The 18,935-nt window shown below is 47.4% G+C and overlaps 1 protein-coding gene across 5 annotated transcripts in view; it reads left to right on the plus strand.

Moving 5' to 3' along the window:
- ELP1 (elongator acetyltransferase complex subunit 1) overlaps window positions 1-18,935 on the plus strand; it is a 167,001-nt gene continuing 148,066 nt past the window's right edge. For 3 of the 5 annotated variants that reach the window (XM_074994465.1, XM_074994467.1, XM_074994469.1), the window contains exons 1-6: window positions 1-610; window positions 1,507-1,675; window positions 4,105-4,257; window positions 9,591-9,672; window positions 14,011-14,091; window positions 15,549-15,634. In XM_074994465.1, the coding sequence (XP_074850566.1) occupies window positions 1,526-1,675; window positions 4,105-4,257; window positions 9,591-9,672; window positions 14,011-14,091; window positions 15,549-15,634 (552 nt within the window). In that variant the 5' untranslated portion in view covers window positions 1-610; window positions 1,507-1,525. Of the gene's footprint in view, window positions 961-1,506; window positions 1,676-4,104; window positions 4,258-9,590; window positions 9,673-14,010; window positions 14,092-15,548; window positions 15,648-18,935 lie in introns of those variants that run through there. The other 2 variants (XM_074994466.1, XM_074994468.1) reach the window with 2 other exon arrangements.

The following is an 18,935-nucleotide window of genomic DNA, read 5'->3' on the forward strand; positions in this document are numbered from 1 at the left end:
TTGCTGATAAGCTTTTGTGGGACAGACCCACTTCAGATCAAATTAATTTCCAATACAGACTGACTTTTATAAGTGTGTCCGTCTGGATCCGAGCAAGTTTGTTTCATGTAGTTGATGGATCTCGATTCCCAAGGGCTGGTTTAGTCTGTGAGGTGCATTTCCGCTCCAGAGGGGTGTGCGCATGTTGCTCTCAGCACTGGCACACTGACAAACCCCTCAAGCCTTAGATGCTTTAGAAAGGTGTACAGCAGCACTATGAAATGGCACTGGAACTGATCCCATAAACCAGAGCCCGCGGGCCAGAAGTCAGCCTGCCAAGCACTTTTATCCGGCACGGGACAGCCTTTGCAGCTACCGTCCACTGATGCACATTGTAACCAACACCGACCGTAAAGAGCAGCCCGCCCTTCCAACGCTCGGGAAATTGGAGCTCACCCGCTCAGCAGGGCTGGGATTGAGCATGCGCTGCTCGGCTCGGGCGTCAATCTCCCTGCTGCGCATGCTCATCCCATATCCGTTTGCCTGACGCACGTTGCTGGGGTTTCAATATGGCCGCCTCTAGCTCCTGATTGGGGGTGCACGCGTACAGCGAGGAGTGCCCTGAGCGCTGGTGAGTGCGTGTCCGCCCGTGGCGTGGCCTCGCGCTGCGGTGGCACCTTCTGGCTCGCGCCGCTCCGCGTCTGTGGTGTGCCTTGGCCCTGGCTGGTTAGGGCGGTCGCCGTTGTCCGGGCGGGACGCGCTGTTGCGGGACTCGGTCCTCAACTGCTGGCTTCCAAGCGCAGCTCTCACAGGTCTCGTCCGAGGCACCTCAAGTCGGGGAGCGGGGGCTGGTAAAACTTCCCAGGGGAGCACCTTGCTGCTGCCCGGGGCGGGGTGCATGGGCCGTTCCCTTACCCCTCAGTGTGCCTGTCCTCGCCTCACGCTTTCAACCATTCTGTCCTGCTCCCTTCCTTTCTAACGGTGAGTAGTTCCCATCTTTCTTCAGACTCGCTCTGGCCTCTGAACTTGAAGACAGTCATCTGTGATTGGGCCGGAGTGGGGGCTCAGGGCTCCCTCCCCCGGCAGGAAGCCTGTGCTGGCTCTCCAGCTTACCCTGCAGCTACATATCTATGGTTTTATGCTTCAGTAATCTAAAAAGAACAATTTAGTTTTTAAGGTGTTTACAGATAAGCAATTTCGTGTTGTTATCAAGGCTGGTGGCCTGTGGAAAGATTTGTATTGAGTGGAGTGAGCTGTAGGCCAAAAAACTTGAGAGCGTAAGTTCTTTTTGAAGCTCATTTTACAGCTACCTCTATCAGAGAGGTAGCCATGTTAGTCTGCATTTGTGAAAACAACGAGGGGCCTTGTGCAACCTTAAAGACTAACAAATTTATTTGGGCATAAACTTTTGTGGGCAAAAACCCACTTGATCAGATGCCACAGAGTTTGCACAAATTTCTTCGTCTTTCAAGTGTTCTTTATGCCTTCATTTAATACCTCTTTGGTACATTATAACTATTTCTCTAGTTTCTGTGTTGCTGACACCATGAGAAATCTGAAGTTACTGCGTACTATAGAGTATGGGCCTGTCCAGGCTCTGGGGAGTCCTCAGTGTTTCTGCCTCCGTGTAGACCAAGGGACGCTGCTCGTTGGCTCAGAGTATGGAATACTGGAGCTGGACCCAGGCATTCAAGGGGTGAGTTACTGATGGAAATTCCAAGGCTGTGTTTAGGGCTGTTTTCTTGATACGCATTGTGGCTTCAGAGTTGCAGGATGGTAAATGTTTCAATGCCTGCTGACATACAGAGTCTTCTGAGCACTCTTGACTGTTACAGTTTTGGGCCTAGTGACATTAAGTTTTTTTCGTGTGATTGAGGAGAAAGAGCAGTAGGTTGGATTTGCATTGCTGGAAGTGGGTTCTGCTGCCAGTAGTCTTATGGTAAAGCTTCAGTTTCTTCTTTTCTATTTGCCTGTATGGATCAAATCATATGTTTGGTCTGTAAGCTTTCAGTGCTTGTCCTTGCTGGATTCTGTGCAGCAGTTAGCATTCTCTAGGCCAGCAATGGGCAACCAAGAGTAGCGAGTGGGCCTCATAAATGGCCCCCCACATCTCAGTGGGCCACAGCCCTACTCTCCCCCACACCATTCTCCTTCCCCAGGCTCCTCTCACACATGAAGACACAGGAGCCCCATATTTCCAGCTCCTACCCCTATCCCCCAGCACTTTCAAAGTGCCCTGAATTGCTTGATTTGTGCTCCATTCCTGCTCCTCCTCATCTTTCCCAGAACTTGAACAGCCATGAACTCATGGCATGCCAGCTTGGGAGGAGGGGAGGAATGGGGATGAAGGATGAATGAGAGGATTCTTGGTGTTTCAGAAGTGGTGCGCGGGAGGGAGAGGAGCAGGGAGAGGAGCAGGGAGTGCAAGGCTTCAATATGCAAGAAGTGCATGGGGGATGGGAACACACTGGGGTTTCGAAGGCCACAGGAGGGGTCTCAGTGGGATCCAGGGTTGTTCACCACTACTCTTGGCCCTTCACATAGGCTCTTATTGATAGAGCACTGTAAATCTGTGTGGTCCTGGGCCTGATTCTCTTTGGAATCTGTTAATACTGTGTGGATTTCTCTGGGTGGTGTGCTGCTGAGCAGCATGAAGCGCTTCTCTCCCTTGCTGTGTGCACTGTATCTGAAACAGTCTCAGGCATGAGAACAAGTGATTCACTTATTCTGAAAGCTGGGTGTCTCCCATTTTGCATAGGTGTATGTAAGTTAACTGCCCAGTACTCTATTTTGTAACTGCATTGATGAAAGAGTTTTCATACTCTCATGGTGTTGCATGATGAGGAAGGACTCTTCCTATAAAATTTCTATCACTGATTCTAGTCATGCTGTCAATTTGAAATCTAGTGAATGACAAACATTGAGTTAAATTCTTAAATATATTCAACTCGCTTCTCCTCCCCACCAGTATTTGTGGTTTTACAATCACAGTTGTGGGTTTTATCATTGTTTTTATTGCCTTATTTGTTGCATGAGGCTATGTCTACGCTACGGAGTTATTTTGACATAACAGCTATTTTGTCGAAATAACTTTGCTAGTGTCTCCACTATGCATTTGCTGTTTTGAAATAAAATTGAAGTAACAGGTGCATTATTTTGAAATGGGTAACTGTCAATGTGGGAGGAATAATGGCTATTTTGAAATAAGATGCCGTGGTGCCACTGGCGCTAATTCGAAATAGCACTGTGTCCGGAAATGCCACTTCAAAATGGGCACTGTTTCAAAATGCGTTGTGTGTAGCTGTGTTATTTTGAAATAAGATATTTCAAAATATCTCTGTACCGTAGCCTGAGCCTGAAAGGCCCATACGGTTGGGGAAAACTGGTGGACTTACAAAGGAGAAATAGTCAAACTGGCTCCAAAAAAGCAGTCTCCAGTATACTGAGTAAACTAGTTAAAGGAGAGGAGAGACCATTTTTCCCTGTTACTCTAGCAATAGAACTCTGTGTAGTGTGTAAAACTGGCATGTGAAAGCATTTCAGTCCTGTTGTAAGTGATGCTATCACTCTCTGTATGATCCTTCATAAATGTTGGAGCAAATTCAGCACCAACTAAGTTACAGTTCCTTTGAAATGGAGAGTGTATATGGGCATATAATGATATTTATTGGTACATCATCTGTGCAGGTGCTCTACAATTTGTTGAGCAATTTTGAGGAAGATGGAGCTTCCAGAAGGAGGGTTTCCTTTGAGGGATCACTGTGGACTGTGCATCTGTATGGTTATTTTGGAGTCCAAAAGAGCTTCTTCCAGACTCTGAATCATATGGCCATATGCTAATGAGGCATGGGAAATTTACATCTGCGCCTCATTAGTATCTTCTGGCCTGCTCATTACCGTGCCCCTTCTGGAGGAAGGGGCATGTATGGAAGAGGCCTGTCTGATGTCTGAATTGCTTGGCTCTCTGGTAGAGAGTTCCATTGAATCTTGCTGCTCCATGTGAGGTAATATCCTTTATTTCTCTGATGTTTCAGGTGTCTAGAATATATAGTTGCCCTCTCTAGCATTTGTATACATCTTAGCAGAGTAATGCATAGTCATTTTGTGACTGTTTTGTTTGTCTAGGCGATGAATGATATTTCTTTGACAGTGGATGGTTTTCTGCCAGAAGATGGAAGTGGTCACATTGTGGGCATTGAAGATCTGCCAGATCAGGAGAGTGTGTGTATTGCTACGGAAGCTGGAGATGTTATACTCTGCAACCTCAGCACAAAACAGGTAGGCTGGAATGTAAAAGGAGAAGTCATAGCCTGCCTCCATTCTTAGTCCTGTAGCTTTACCTCAGAGCAAAATGTTGTTTAAAAATAAAGCTGTATCATAAATCTAACAGTTTTCACTTAGTGGAGAACATTTTCAGAGGTGACTAATGCATATTAAAGTAATGGAATTGTGTTTCTGATGTGTAGGCCTTGTTGAAAGAATAGAAGCTTTGTATTTCGTGATTAAAGATTAATGCCAGGCAGCATTCATAAGACACCAAAACTGTTTAACTAAGAATAGGGCTGGAACTTCATGTTTTGTTTGTGGTGGAGTTCTAGTCAATTGAGTCTGTTCTGGTCTGGCTATGGTCTGAAGAAGTGAGTCTGTCCCATGAAAGCTCATCACCTAATAAATTATTTTGTTAGTCTTTAAAGTGCTACTTGACTACTTTTTTGTTTTGATAGTATATATACTAGCACGGCTCCCTGTCTGTTGCCCAAAATCACACACAAATCTATAGCAAGTTGCTTAAAGTCACTATAGTCCTGTCTACAGCTGTGCTTCCTGAAGACCTGTTGTTGTACTCCAATGGGTACAGATGCAAAAGAAATGCTAGAGTAGGCAGGGCCTGACCCTGGATTTGGCAACGCCTGTTCTGACACTTGGGTAGCTGCTATTGCCGTCTTAGCCAACTTTCTTTGCATGTGGCATGGGTTGCGAACGTCACTCAGACTTCAAAAAAAAAAATCAAGCCTAATCTGAAGACTGTAAATTTTTGTCATTTAATGTATGAAAGATCATGTTCTATAGTATGTATTAACTTGTCTAATGAGTCAGACTATTTACTAATATGAGCACTAGGATCAGAGTTAAGGTTTGGCTTCTAACATATATCTTGGTTTTAAAGATTGATTTAATGCTTAATGTTTTTGTTCTGAATGTATTTGGGTATCTTGAAATTCATCGTGTGTAAACTGAGGCTCCTTGTTTGTAAGATGGAGTCATTCTATGGGGTATGTCTACACTAGCAAGTATCAGAGGTAGCTGTGTTAGTCTGTAGCTTTGAGAACAAAAAAGGTCTTAGGGCACCTTATAGACTAACAGATATTTTGGAGCATAAGCTTTTGTGGGCTAGCAAATACATTAGAAATCCAGGTTGGAAGACCCCGGTCTTTTGAACGAACCTCTGCAGCATCCACACATACGGCGCTCTTTCGAAAGTAATTTTGAAAGAACGGGAGAGTTCCTTCAAAATTGGTCCTCTGTTTCGAAGTGGGAAGAGCACCCGCCTTCGAAAGATAATTTAGAAAGAAAGCAAGTATAGACGTTCCGTGGCCCGCTCTTTTGAAACGTGGAGTCCTCCACAGCGGCGATCACTGTCAGGAAGTGGCACCGCTCTCAGCACAAACGGAGCTCTATGGCTCCAGCATCTGGCCACATTTAAGGAGGCAGGCTCCCAGAAACCCTCTGGCAGGAAGCTGAGAGCGTGCAGGCAGCCCACACTGCTGCACAATACGCTCCTTGCAATGACTCTCCAGCCAATCCAACGCTCTCCCCAGCACCATGGCTAGCCCCCCAAGGACACTGGGCAGCTCTTCCAGGAGGGCAGCCAGCCTCCCAAGTGCCGGGCCCCCTCCTGGATGGAGGCCGAGCTGCAGGACCTCTTTGCCCTCTGGGCAGAAGAGGAGGTCCTGCGCCAGACAGGGGTCTGGTGCAGGAACTCAGCAGTGTTCCAGCTCCTTGCCCAGGGCCTCACCGGCCGGGGTCACCCCACCTGAACCAGGTGAGGTCCAAGGTGAAGGACCTATGCCAGGGATACTGCAGGGCCCAGGACATGGCCGGGCGGTCAGGGGGAGTATGCACCAGCTGCCCCTACTACAAGGACCTGGACTGCCTCTTTGGGCCCAAGGAAGCAGGACCCCCGGCCGTGCTACTGGACACCGCAGACCTGGGGATGGAGCAGGAGCCCAAGAAAAGGACAGAGGAGGAGGACTGGCCCGGACCTGTGGCCGGCACCAGGTACCCACAGGGACTGGACGCCACCAGCGATGAGGGCTCAAGTGAGGGGGCCCTCGTCATCAACATCCCGTTTGGGCTGTCCAGCCCGGCCCCATCTGCCTGTGCCTTGCCTGACTTCCTGGAGGGACCCACAGGTAGGTGGTGTGCACACCAGCCATCCTGGGGAGGGGGCATCCAGTCCTGCCCAGGGTGGCTGCAGCCCTCCCACATGGCTGCTGCCCCAGGGCGTGTGGACACCAGATGGCTGCATTCCCTGGGCCTGGTCGGGGGGCAGATGTGCAGTGCTTAGCACCACGCAGCCAGGACAGTACCACAGGCAGGCTGGCTGTGGAGGGACTGGGAGGGCAGCGGGGGTGGGAAACCTGCTCCCTTGGCACCCATGCAGGGAACCCTGGGACATGGGCATCACAGGGCATCCTGAGGGAAGGGGAGAGGGCCACAAGGTTCTGTGCCTGGGACTAATGGCCCTTTCCGCTCTCTCCTTCTGTCTCCACAGCTCCTGCAGCCAGCAGCCCGACCGCAGAGGGTGAGGGGGAGAAGCCCAGACCCTGTGCTGTCCCTGCGCGGGCCCAACACTGGTGCCACCAGGGTGGGGAGGAGGAGACGGTGGACGCTGGCCATACTGCAGCACTGTGGGACCTTACCGGTGTTCTGCATGAGTGGCTAGCCATAGAGCGGCAGGCCTGAGACTGGGTGGCAGCCAACCTCAATGCCCTGACCCAGGCCATGGTTGGCCGCCTGGCCCAAACTGCTACCCACTCCTGCAGCTGCCCCTCCCACCTCCGTCCCCCACCTGCCCTCCCACCTCCCTGGTTCCCTGGTCAGCCTCTTCCACCCTACCCACCCCTGGTCTGCCCTCTGACCCCACCCTCCCCAATGCCTGACCCACCTGCCTTGGTTCCGACCCACCTGACCCGGGCCGACCTCATTCAGCTGGCCTGCATATTGCTGGCCAGAAGGTGGCTGCACCCCACCTCCTCCATGCCAACCCCGCAGAGCCCACAGGGGCCTTGCCTCAGCCGCACCCCTACCTGCCTGCGCTGCTGGCCCTGGCCCAGCCCCGAGGGGGCCCTCAGACATGGGTGGGGTGGGGTGGGGAGGGCATGGGCAATGTGGATCATGCCCATCGAGCCCTGTGGAAGGCTAACGCTGCCCTCCCTCCATGGAGGCCCCCTGGGGCTCCCAGGAAGCCCACCTGGGGCTGCTCCGCCGCTGTAAATAGTTACCCCACAGTACCTCTTTCAAACTTCCTCTGATAAACAGTTGCCTCAAAAACAAGGTTGCACACAGTTATGTACAGTAAAAAGTTTATTTTTGTGTTCTGTCCCACGTCCCCTGTGTATGTGTGGTGGTGAGGAGACTGTGCATGTTTCTGTGCGCACACGTGCAGGGTGGTGGAGGATGTATGCTGGGTTGTGGAGGTCACTGTGGTCCCCGCTTGAAGGCCTGGCACAGGTCATCTGGATCCACACCATGTCCTGCTGAGCCTGGTGACACAGGGTGATGGGGTTGCTTGTACCCATGCCCTGCCTCAGCGGCCCACCCCTGCACAAATGGCTCTTGCTTGGCCTCGGTGAGGTTGTGCGGGTCACAGCAGGCCCCAACCACTGCCGGGATGTTGGCCAGTCCCACTTCCAGCCTCCATGTGGAGACACCTAATGCTTCCCTTGAGGTGGCCGAATGCCCGGTCCACAGTATTGCGGGCCTGGTTCAGCCGTTCATCGAAAAGGTCCTGGTTGGTTGCATGTGCCCTGTGTATGGCTTCATGAGCCAGGCCTGCAGTGGGTAGGCTGTGTCTGCCACAATACAGGGCAGCATTGTGGTGGCCACAATACAGGGCAGCTCCTGCTGGAGAATGGAGGTCCCCTGGGCTATGTGGTGTCCCAGCCCTGAGTTCTGGAACACCCTGGCACCAGGGGCACGGCCGGACCAGCCCACACAGATGTCCTGGAACTGGCCATTGGTGTTGACAAGTGCCTGCAGGACCATGGAGCGGTAGCGCTTGCGGTTTACAGAAACCCCACGACTGACTGTGCTCCGGGGCCCTGATGGCAATGTGGGTGCCATCCAGGGCCCCGAAGCAGTTCAGGAAGCCCAGCTCCTGGAAGCCCTCATGGCGTTGTCCAGCTCCCTGATGCAGATCACCTGCCTCAGGAGCACCTTGTTGATGGCCTGGGTGACCTGCAGGGCAGTGGGGGGTGTACTTGTGAGTGTGGCCTGGGATGTGATGTGCACACCTGTCCCCATCCCCCCTGTCCCTGGCGGGGGATGTCCCTGGTCCCCACATGTGGTATGGATGTGACCCGACCATGGCTTACCTCGTTGAGGACGTCCCTGATGGTGGCCCTGCTCGCCCCAAACTGGTGGCCGACAGATCAGTGACTGTCTGGGGTGGCCAGTTTCCACAGGATTCTGGACACCCTTTTCTGCTGGGGGAGTGCTGGCCTCATGCAGTTGTCCTGGTGCTGGAGGAGTGGGGCGAGCCAGTGGCACAGTTCCGGGAATGTCTGCTTGGTCATCCTGAAGTTCTTAGCCACCAGTCATCGCCCCAGTCCTCCAGCACCAGCGGGTCCCACCAGTCACTGCTTGTAGGGAAGCTCTACGAGCAGCGGATGACCTGGGGGACTGGTTGGGGATGTTGTTCCCTAAAGATGGCCTCCAGGAGGGTGGCTACCTGGGTGGCCAGCCAGAGCCACTGGTGCACAGCGGCCAGGCCTTGATGTGGGGAGGGGGCTGCTTGGGGCCCATGGGGACCCGGGATGCCTCCTCAGCTCGCAATCCCTGCATGCCTGGGGATGGGTTGCTGTTCCTCAGTGTGTGCAGGCTTGGGGTGGGGAGACCCTTTAAAGGGATGGCGTGTGGCGACCCTGGAAGGGCTCGTCCACCATGCCACCCTGCCTACGGCTCTTCTTGCTCCATGCTTTTGAAAGAGCGCCCTGCATCGTATGGACGCTCTCTTTTGAAATTGCACTCAGGGACTTTCCAAAGAGTGGATCGAACCTTCGGTCCTTATTCGCCTGTGTGGATGCTCCCTTTCAAAAGGACGGCTGTCGCCGTTCCGTTTCAAAAGGCGTCCTTTCAAAAGGGAGCTGTAGTGTAGACGCAGCCCAGGTGTCTGAATTTTCCCTTCTCCTCACCAAAAGAGGTTATGGCTTGTTACCAGAGTACAGTTCTGACAATCATGAGCAGCCACAGCTGATGCAATTGTTATCTTCCCTAAATCCTTGTAAGCCAGAGCAGTACATTGGAGATAAACTCAGCCTTTCTAGCTGTTGTGTGTTTATCACTCCTACCTACATGAATACCTGAAACTGCTCATTTCTCTCTTACAGCTTGAATGTGTTGGGAGAGTAGATAGTGGTCTGACCACCATGAGCTGGAGTCCTGACCAGGAGCTTGTCTTGCTGATCACAGGTACAAATGATAGCCTGTTTGTAAACTGTTGAATAAATATAAGATAGTTCAGTGCAGCCTTGCATCTGTTTTCATAAGGCCAAACCCTCCCCTGGATACATGTCACCTGAGGAAGGGATTCAGAGAGAAAATTTCTTGATGCCTTAAATGACTGCTTCTTGGAGCAGCTGGTAGAGGAACTCACAAGGGGAGAAGCAATCCTTGATTTAGTACTGAGTGGAACACAGGATTTGGTCCGAGAGGTAACTATTACAGGACCGCTTGGAAATAGTGACCATAACATAACAACATTTAATATTCCTGTGTTGGGAAGCACACCGCAACAGTCCAACACTCTGGTATTTAATTTCAAAAAGGGGAATTACACAAATGAGGAGGTTAGTTAAAAAGAAATTAAAAGGTAGAGTAACTAGAGTAAAATCCCTGCAAGCTGCATGGAAACTTTTCAAAGATACCATATTAGAGGCCCAACTTAAATGTATACCCCAAATTAAAAAACACAGTAAGACCTAGAGAAGAGCCACCACAGCTTAACAACCATGTAAAAGAGGCAGTGAGAGATAAAAAGGCATCTTTTAAAAAGTGGAAGTCAAATCCTAGTGATCAAAATAGAAAGGAACATAAACACTGCCAAATTAAATGTAATAAGAAAAGCCAAAAAAGATTTTGAGGAACAGTTGGCCATAAATTCAAAAAACAATAGTAAAATGTTTAAGTACCTTAGTTACTTAAAGGTACTGGATTGGGAACTGGTTAAAAGACAGGAAACAAAGGGTAGGAATAAATGGTAAATTTTCACAATGGAAGGGGGTAATTAGTGGTGTTCCCCAAGGGTCAGTCCTGGGACCAATCTTATTCAACTTATTGGTCAATGATCTAGAGAAAAGGGTAAGCAGTGAGGTGGCAAAGTTTGCAGATGATACCAAGCTGTTCAGGATAGTCAAAACCAAAGTAGATTGTGAAGAACTTCAAAATGACCTCAGCAAACTGAGTGATTGGGCAGCAAAATGGCAAATGAAATTTAATGTGGGTAAGTGTAAGGTAATGCACATTGGGACAAATAACCCCAATTATACATGCAATATGATGGGAGCAAATTTAGCTACAATAGATCAGGAAAGGGATCTTGGAATTATAGTGGATAGTTCTCTGAAAACATCCACGCAGTGTGCAGCGGCAGTCAGTAAAGCAAATAGGCTGTTAGGAATAATTAGAAAAGGGATAGAAAATCAGATGAAGAATATCTTACTTCCCCTATATAAAACTATGGTACAGCCACATCTTGATTACTGCATGCAGATGTGGTCTCCTCACCTCAAAGATATATTGGTGTTAGAAAAGGTTCAGAAAAGGGCAACTAAAATGATTAATGGTTTGGAACGAGTCCCATATGAGGAGAGGCTAGAGAGACTGGGACTTTTCAGTCTAGAAAAGAGGAGACTGCGGGGCAGTGTGGTAGAGGTATATAAAATCATGAATGGTGTGGAGAAAGTGAATACAAAAATGTTATTTACTTGTTCCCATAATTGTATTTGGTGTCATCTAGTTCCTATATTAATGGGTAGCAGTTTCAAAACTAATAAAAGGAAGTGTTTCTTCACACAGTGCATAGTCAGCCTGTGGATGCTGTGAAGCCCAGGACTCTAACAGAATTTAAAAAAGAGCTCGATAAATATTTGGCGGTTAGGTCCATAGATGGCTATTAGCAAGGGGTAAGGTATGGTGACTAGCCTTTTGTCAAAGGCGGAAGATGGATGGCAGGAGACAAATCGCTTGATCATTGTCTTTGGTTCACCTCCTCTGGGGCACCTGGCATTGGCTACTGTCGGCAGACAGGATATTGGGCTAGATGGACCTTTGGTCTGACCCGGTATGGCCGTTCTTACGTTATGTTCCCCAGTTGGTCAACCTTAGCTGTGCTTCCTGGCCCTGAAGAATTCACTCTCACATAGAAATACCTCTCATATGAAACCTGACAAATGAAATTAGTCTCCGGAGGGCGGTAATATCTTTTGCAACTGCATCATGTCATGGCTCATTGTCTTATTGACTGACATACCCTGGCTTCTCTCCTTCTCTGTCACTTCCAGATGATGAGTCCCCGACTGACAGTAGAAGTTTAGACACTAAGTGCATCCCCTTATACTTTTCAGTATTTAATTTACTCTCATTTCTCTGTGCCAGTTTTTAAGGTCATCCAGGTGGTCTTGTATAATATTTCAGTCCTTGTCCATGGTGAGGATACCTCCCAGCTTCGTAATGGAGAATCATAGAAATACAGGGCTGCAAGGACTATCGAGGTCATCCAGAACAATCTGTGCTGAGGTGGGACCAAACACACTTGTCAGGGATAGTTTGTCCCACTTGTTCTTAAAGTGATGGAGATGGAGATTCCACAATTCCCTTAGAAAGCTATCGCAGAGCTTAACTGCTCTTTAGAGTTCTTTTCGTACCATCTAACCACAGTCTCTCTTGCTGCAGATTAAGCCCATTACTACTTGTCCAACTTTCAGTGGACATAGAGGCAAACTGATCAGTCGTCTTTATAATAGCCTTTAACATGTCTGAAGACCTTTATCGAGTCCCCCACAGTTTTCCTTTCTTGAGACTAGACATGCCAAATTTCTCTAACTTTTCTCTATAGGTCAGGTTTTTAAATCCATGTGTCATTTTTTGTTGTTCTACTCTGGGCTTTCACCAGTTGTCTTCATCTTGGGGAGGGAGGAATAGTTCAGTTCAAGCTTTGGCCTTGTAAACCCAGGTTTGTGAGTTCAGCCCTTGAGGGGGCCATTTAAGGGTTTGGTGCAAAGGGAAAAAAAATTGTCAGGGATGGTGAGATATGTCCTGCTGTGAGTTCAGGGAACTGGATTTTATGATCTCTCATAAGTCCCTTCCAGTGCTGAGGTAGGTGTATCTCCATGTTATTATTTCCTAAGGTGCAGTGCCCAGAGATGGCTGCGTTTATTGAAGCAGAGATCTGACCCATGCTGTGTAGTGGGGGAGAGTTACATCCATGTTTTATAGTAACAGAGAGGAAGCCGTGCTAGTCTATCAAAACAAAAAGCTGTCAAGTAGCACTTTAAAGACTAGCAAAATGGTTTATTAGGTGAGCTTTCATGAGACAGACCCACTTCTTCAGACCATAGCCAGACCAGAACAGACTCAATATTTAAGGCACAGAGAACGAAAAACAGTAAGCAAGGAGGACAAATCAGGAAAAGATAATCAAGGTGAGCAAATCAGAGAGTGGAGGGGTGGGGGGGAAGGTCAAGAATTAGACTGAGCCAAGTATGCAGACAAGCCCCTGCAGTGACTCAGAAGGTTCCCATCACGATTTAAACCATGTGTTAATGTGCCGAATTTGAATATAATTATATTTTATTCATATATGTCTTTTCCTGATTTGTCCTCCTTGCTTACTGTTTTTCGTTCTCTGTGCCTTAAATATTGAGTCTGTTCTGGTCTGGCTATGGTCTGAAGAAGTGGGTCTGTCTCATGAAAGCTCACCTAATAAACCATTTTGCTGATCCATGTTTTATGTGCAAGACACCTATTAACATATCTCAGAATGTTAAACTTTTTTCAGCTGCACCACATTGTTGACTCATAATGAATTTGTGATCCACTTTAACCTCAGGTCCTTTTCAGCAGTACTATGGTTATTCTCCATTTTGTAGCTGTGAATGTGATTTTTTTTTTTCTTGCTGATTTCTGACCAATACAGTTCAGTTTGATTGCTTTGGCATCAAGTGCTGTATACAAAATGCTACCCATGTCTGCAGCACAGATATGCAAAGCAGTGCAACTTCATTTTTGTGTTACCTTAGTTACAAATTGCATTAAAAATATCTACAGCATTGAACCAAAGTAGCAGCAGAATTAACATTTCATATGCTGCTTGCTTGTTTGATTGTGAATAGGACTCATTAAAAAGATGATAACACAGGCTTCATGTGAGGGTAGTATAAGACTGATTTTACAGCTCTAATCATTGAGGTAAGAAATGTGCTGTGGTTTTCACTAAATATTGTGTTGTTACTGCATTGGATTTGTGGTTTTGCTTTAAGACTTTCTCTACTTATAGGAACACTGTCAACTTTAAACCTAATCAAGTTCAAAAGTAAATTTAAAGGAGTGTTCAAGAACTGCTTGCTTCTTATTTTCCCTGCCAGTTTTGGTGGTTTTACAATATTTTCCTGTTGAGAATACTTTTTTTTTCTCTGCTTTTGCTATATGACAGACCCACACAAACAGAGAAGCTGATTTCACCTTTCTCCTTGTCAGTGGAGAATAAAATACAAGTAATTTTAAACCCTAGCTTATATGTTTACCATGCAGGTCAGCAAACTCTTATAATGATGACAAAGGACTTTGAGCCAATTATTGAAAGGGAGCTCCACCAGGATGACTTTGGGGAAGGTGAGTTGTTGCTGAAAACATATGCTCAAATGTATTTCATTGGTGTCTCATAAAAATGAATGAAAGGGACAATGAGACCTGAGTGAGCTCTGCCCAGGAGGCAGCAAGCTACTACTGTCAGATTAGAGAACTGCAGCAGACTGTCAAGGTTTTCTTGGCAGCAGAGGCTCTAAATGTTTAATACCTTCTGGAAAGTTTCCTTGCTGCTACCCTGCTGTTAGCTCAATGGCAAGCAAGACCAAAGTGCCAGTCCAAGCTTCTGTCTGCTTCCTGTGACTCTCAGTGCAGTGGATGAATGGGAGGGGAGAGACTATACCCACTGTCCCTATCCTGGCAAAATTGCTCAGCTCCCATTGGCTAATTTCTGGCCAATAGGAGCAGAGAGAATTTTGTTGGGGGTTGGGGGGAGGCAGGGACAACATTCAAAGACTCCCCAACAGCCCAGAGAGCCACATGGAGTGGTATAGGGCTGCTAGCAAGCCTGGAAGGTTTCCTGAGACTGCTGATGGTGACAAGCTGCTTAGGTAAGTGCCTCCTAGGTAGCATCTTGCTTTCACACTCTCCCCCTGCACTCCAACTCCCTCTCAGACACTGCACTCTCTTCTATACTACTGCCCAGGCCAGAATCCACTCTTGCACCATACCATCTCCTGTACCTACATCCCTACCCCTTGCCTCAGCTCACCATCCGAACATTTTGTATTCTTCTCTCTCCTGTCCCAGGTTACAATTTCCTCTCAGACGCTGCACCCCACTCCTACATTCCTCTCCCAGCCCAGAACCCTCTCCTCTTTCCTGGACCAGGCACACCAATTCTCTGCCCCAGGTCATAACCCCCTCCTTCACAAACTCCCTGTCCGATCCCCCATTCTCTCTTGCACCCCAGGTGCCTACCTCACATTCCCTTCTGCACCCAACCTTCGTCCCAGACCCCACACTCGATCCATAGAAGAGTGCAGCCCTTGATCACATTCCAAAATCTTGGAGTGGCACCCCCAACAGAAATTATCAAAACAAAAAGCAGTCAAGTAGCACTTTAAAGACTAGCAAAGTGGTTTATTAGGTGAGCTTTCGTGGGACAGACCCACTTCTTCGGACCATAGCCAGACCAGCTATTGAGTCTGTTCTGGTCTGGCTATGGTCTGAAGAAGTGGGTCTGTCCCATGAAAGCTCACCTAATAAACCACTTTGCTAGTCTTTAAAGTGCTACTTGACTGCTTTTTGTTTTGATAGTATATAGACTAGCACGGCTTCCTCTTTGTTACTATCCAGCAGAAATTGTGTAACAGTATAACAGTCTAACTGTATAACAGTAGAAAACATATGCCATAGAATGGCTCCTGTGAATGCTTGCATATTAGGCTGGGTAGGCAGTTCTACCATGGGGTTCTATTTTCTGTCAAACAGCATGGTGTTGTTTTTTAAGTCTTCAGATACTACAATTCTCTCTCCTGTAGGAAAGTTCATCACTGTTGGTTGGGGTAAAAAGGAGACACAGTTCCATGGATCAGAGGGCAAACAAGCAGCTCATCGCAAGCAAACGGTACTGCACTGACGTAGGTGGTCTCCATGCTGCTCAGATGGGACGACTTTACAGAGAGAGCTATTGTCATTCCCTTCATGCTATGCAGAGGTGTCTCTCCTCTTCTGCTTCTTTCCTGGCATTCTGTCCCTATTTCTACCTCTTGCTTTGTTGTCACCTGATTTGTTGTCTGTTCACCTCATTTAAGTCAGATACCTTTTCATTCTCTTCATTATTGCAGTGCTTGTCTGTATGGGGTTGCTGTAGCACCAGGTTTAGATAGTATGGGGCAGGAAAGGGGTCAGACCTTGGGTGAAATGGGCAGGAGGGTCTTTGCCCAGTAGAATGTGTTCCCTCTGGAGCCTGGAATGGAGCCCAAGGTCCCTGAATCTCCTCATTCTTCTTCGAGTGATTACTCATGTACATTCCAATGTAGGTGTGTGTGCATGCACGCACATGCCCAGTTGCTGGAAATTTTTTTCCCCTAGCTGGTAGCTGTTGGCTACCTCATGGTCCATTCCTTGTCATGGTGGAGTGGTTTGTGTGTCTTAAGGACCCAGAGAGCTATGTCAGAGGGAGCTACAACTACTGGAAGGTCACCCAAACTGGACAGATCAAAGGGTAGAGATCAGACAAATTTGTATCACCTCTCCTTGAGGTAAAAGGGTTAACAATCGTAATCCATAAAAAACCAAAGGTTACAGAAATGCCTACAAAGAAACTGACAACTACACAAATCCTGGGAGGAGTTGACCATGCTCTCGGATTGAGTATGAAGCATGGCAGGGAAAGCTAAAAGGAACCTGCAGCACAGATGACTCTTCTCTCATACAGGACAACCACCCAGTTTGGTACATGGAACATTCAGACCATGTATCAAGTGGGGAAGACAGCACAGATTGCTGCAGAGATTAAACAGTACAAGCTTGCAGTTTTGGGCTTGCATGAGACTAGATGTATGCAATCTGGGCAGCTATGCCTGACAACAGGTGAAACCTTAATCTATTCAAGACATGAAGAAGAGGGTGCACCACACACAGAAGGTGCGGGCTTTGTTATCTGATGCTCTAATGGAGTGGACAACAGTATCGTTACGCATTATCACAGCCAGATTGTACACCAAAGTGCGAAAGGTACTAATTGTGCAGTGTTATGCTCCAACCAATGAAGCAGCTGAGGAATGTAAAACAGGCTTCTATGAGAAACTACAAAGTGTGAACCAGACAGCAAAGAAGGATATGTTGATTTTGATGGGCAACTTCAATGTGAATGTTGGAAACATACATACAGGCAGAGAATAGACCGCGGGAAAAGAAGGCATAGGCAACATGAATGAAAATGGAGAACAGTTCAGTGACTTTTGTTCCTTCAATGGTTTGGTGGTGGTGTTTTTCTACAAAAAAGGATCCATAAGGTTACTTGGGTTTCACCGGACCACCAGTCAGAAAATCACATTGATCACATCTGTATTAGCAGTTATTTCAGAAGATCGATGCAGGACGTCCATGCTAGAAGATAAGCAGATGTATTTTCAGATCACCATTTGGTCATGGTAAAGCTCAAGTTGAAGCTCAAGAGGTACACCACAACAGTGACCAAGCCAGGACTGAGATTCAACACAGAGGAGCTGAAGGATTTAGAGACAAGATCCAGTTTCCAGATGGAGCTGTCCAACAGATATGCACTTCTGGCAGACCTCATCCCAAAAGATGCTACTGTGGAACAAATTTGGGAACACACCAAAACAGCCTGGTAAGAAACATGCTATAAGACATTGGGAAAGAGAACAAGGAGTCAAAGAATGGATCACAGCAAAAAAAACTCTGAGAACAGTGAAGGGAGGAAAGGACAGAAAAGCAGCAGTCAACAAGAGCAGCCATGCTGGAAGCTCAGAGTGTATTCAGAAGCCAACAAAGAAGTGAAAAAGGCTATAAAATGGGACAAGAACTTTGTGGAAAACCTTGCACAACGTGCCAAACAAGCTGCAGGACAAAGAGACTTGAAGGAGTTCTATAACATCACATTGAAAGTAGCTGGGTCACAGTATACAGTGGATCTGCCAGTACAGCATGAGGGTGTAAGCTAACAAACACAAGTGAGCAGCTCAGTAGATGGAAGGAACACTTTGAAGAGCTACTGAATCGTCCTGCCCACATGGAACCTCCCAGGTTACCACCTGCAAATATACCACTGAAAATTAACAGCAGCAGACCTACAGAAGAAGACATCAGAAAAGCCACTGCCAATCTGAAAAGCACCTGGTCCAGGCAACATCCCTGCAGAAGCGATCAAGACATGTAGTGAGACATCAGTCTACGCGATGTATAATCTGTTTGGGACACTGAGGAGATCCCACAAGACTGGAAGCATGGCTCCTTTATCAAGTTTCCAAAAAGAAAGGCAACCTGAAGGAATGCAAGAACTGGAGGGGCATCATGTTACTGTCTGTTCCAGGAAAAGCGTTCAGTAGGATTTTCTTGCAGGGAAAGAAGACAGAAATCGCTAGACAGCTCAGGGAAGACCAGGCTTGCTTCTGAAGTAAGAGGTCCTGTAATGACCAAATAGGAACTCTGAGTGATCATGGAACTTGCCACGTACATGACCTTCATGGAGTTTGCAAAAACCTCTAACAGCGTTGATAGAGACTCTTGGTGGAAACTGCTGCAACACCACGGCATGCCATCCAAAATTAACAACTTGATTCGTTCAACATATGAACCCTTGACATGCCAAATTATTCACAATGGTGTTTTGACAGAATCCTTCACCATATTGTCAGTGTGACAAGGGTGCCTATTGTCACCTTTCCTGTTCTTGAGCACAGTGGACTGAATTATGAATAGGACAACAAGATGGCTATCAATGAGGCATTCAGTGGACACCTTTCAAACAGCTAGAGAGTGTTGATTTTGCTGCTGGTGTTGCCCTCCTTTCACACCAGCATGAAAGAAAAGGTCAAAACATTATATAAAACTGCCTCAGTGACTGAATTGAGAATTAACAAGAGAAAGAGCAAGACAGTGAGGATCAACCAGTCCAACTACATCACCATCACACTGGGTGTGGATGACCTTGAAGATGAGAAGCAGTTCACTTACTTGGGGAGTATTATGGGCATAATTGGAGGAACAGATAAAGATATCAGTGCCAGGATAGGGAAAGTAGCAGCTCTATTCAAGACTCTCCTTTCCACATGGAATTCACAAATATCTGCGAAGACAAAACTGCCAATCTTCAACACAAATGTGAAGAATGTGCTCTTTTATGGCTGTGAGACCTGGCAAACTAAAATGTGTTCAAATCATAAGCTGTAGGCACTGAT

Source organism: Carettochelys insculpta, chromosome 5 (genome assembly GCF_033958435.1).
Source record: "Carettochelys insculpta isolate YL-2023 chromosome 5, ASM3395843v1, whole genome shotgun sequence".
NCBI lineage: Eukaryota > Metazoa > Chordata > Testudines > Carettochelyidae > Carettochelys > Carettochelys insculpta.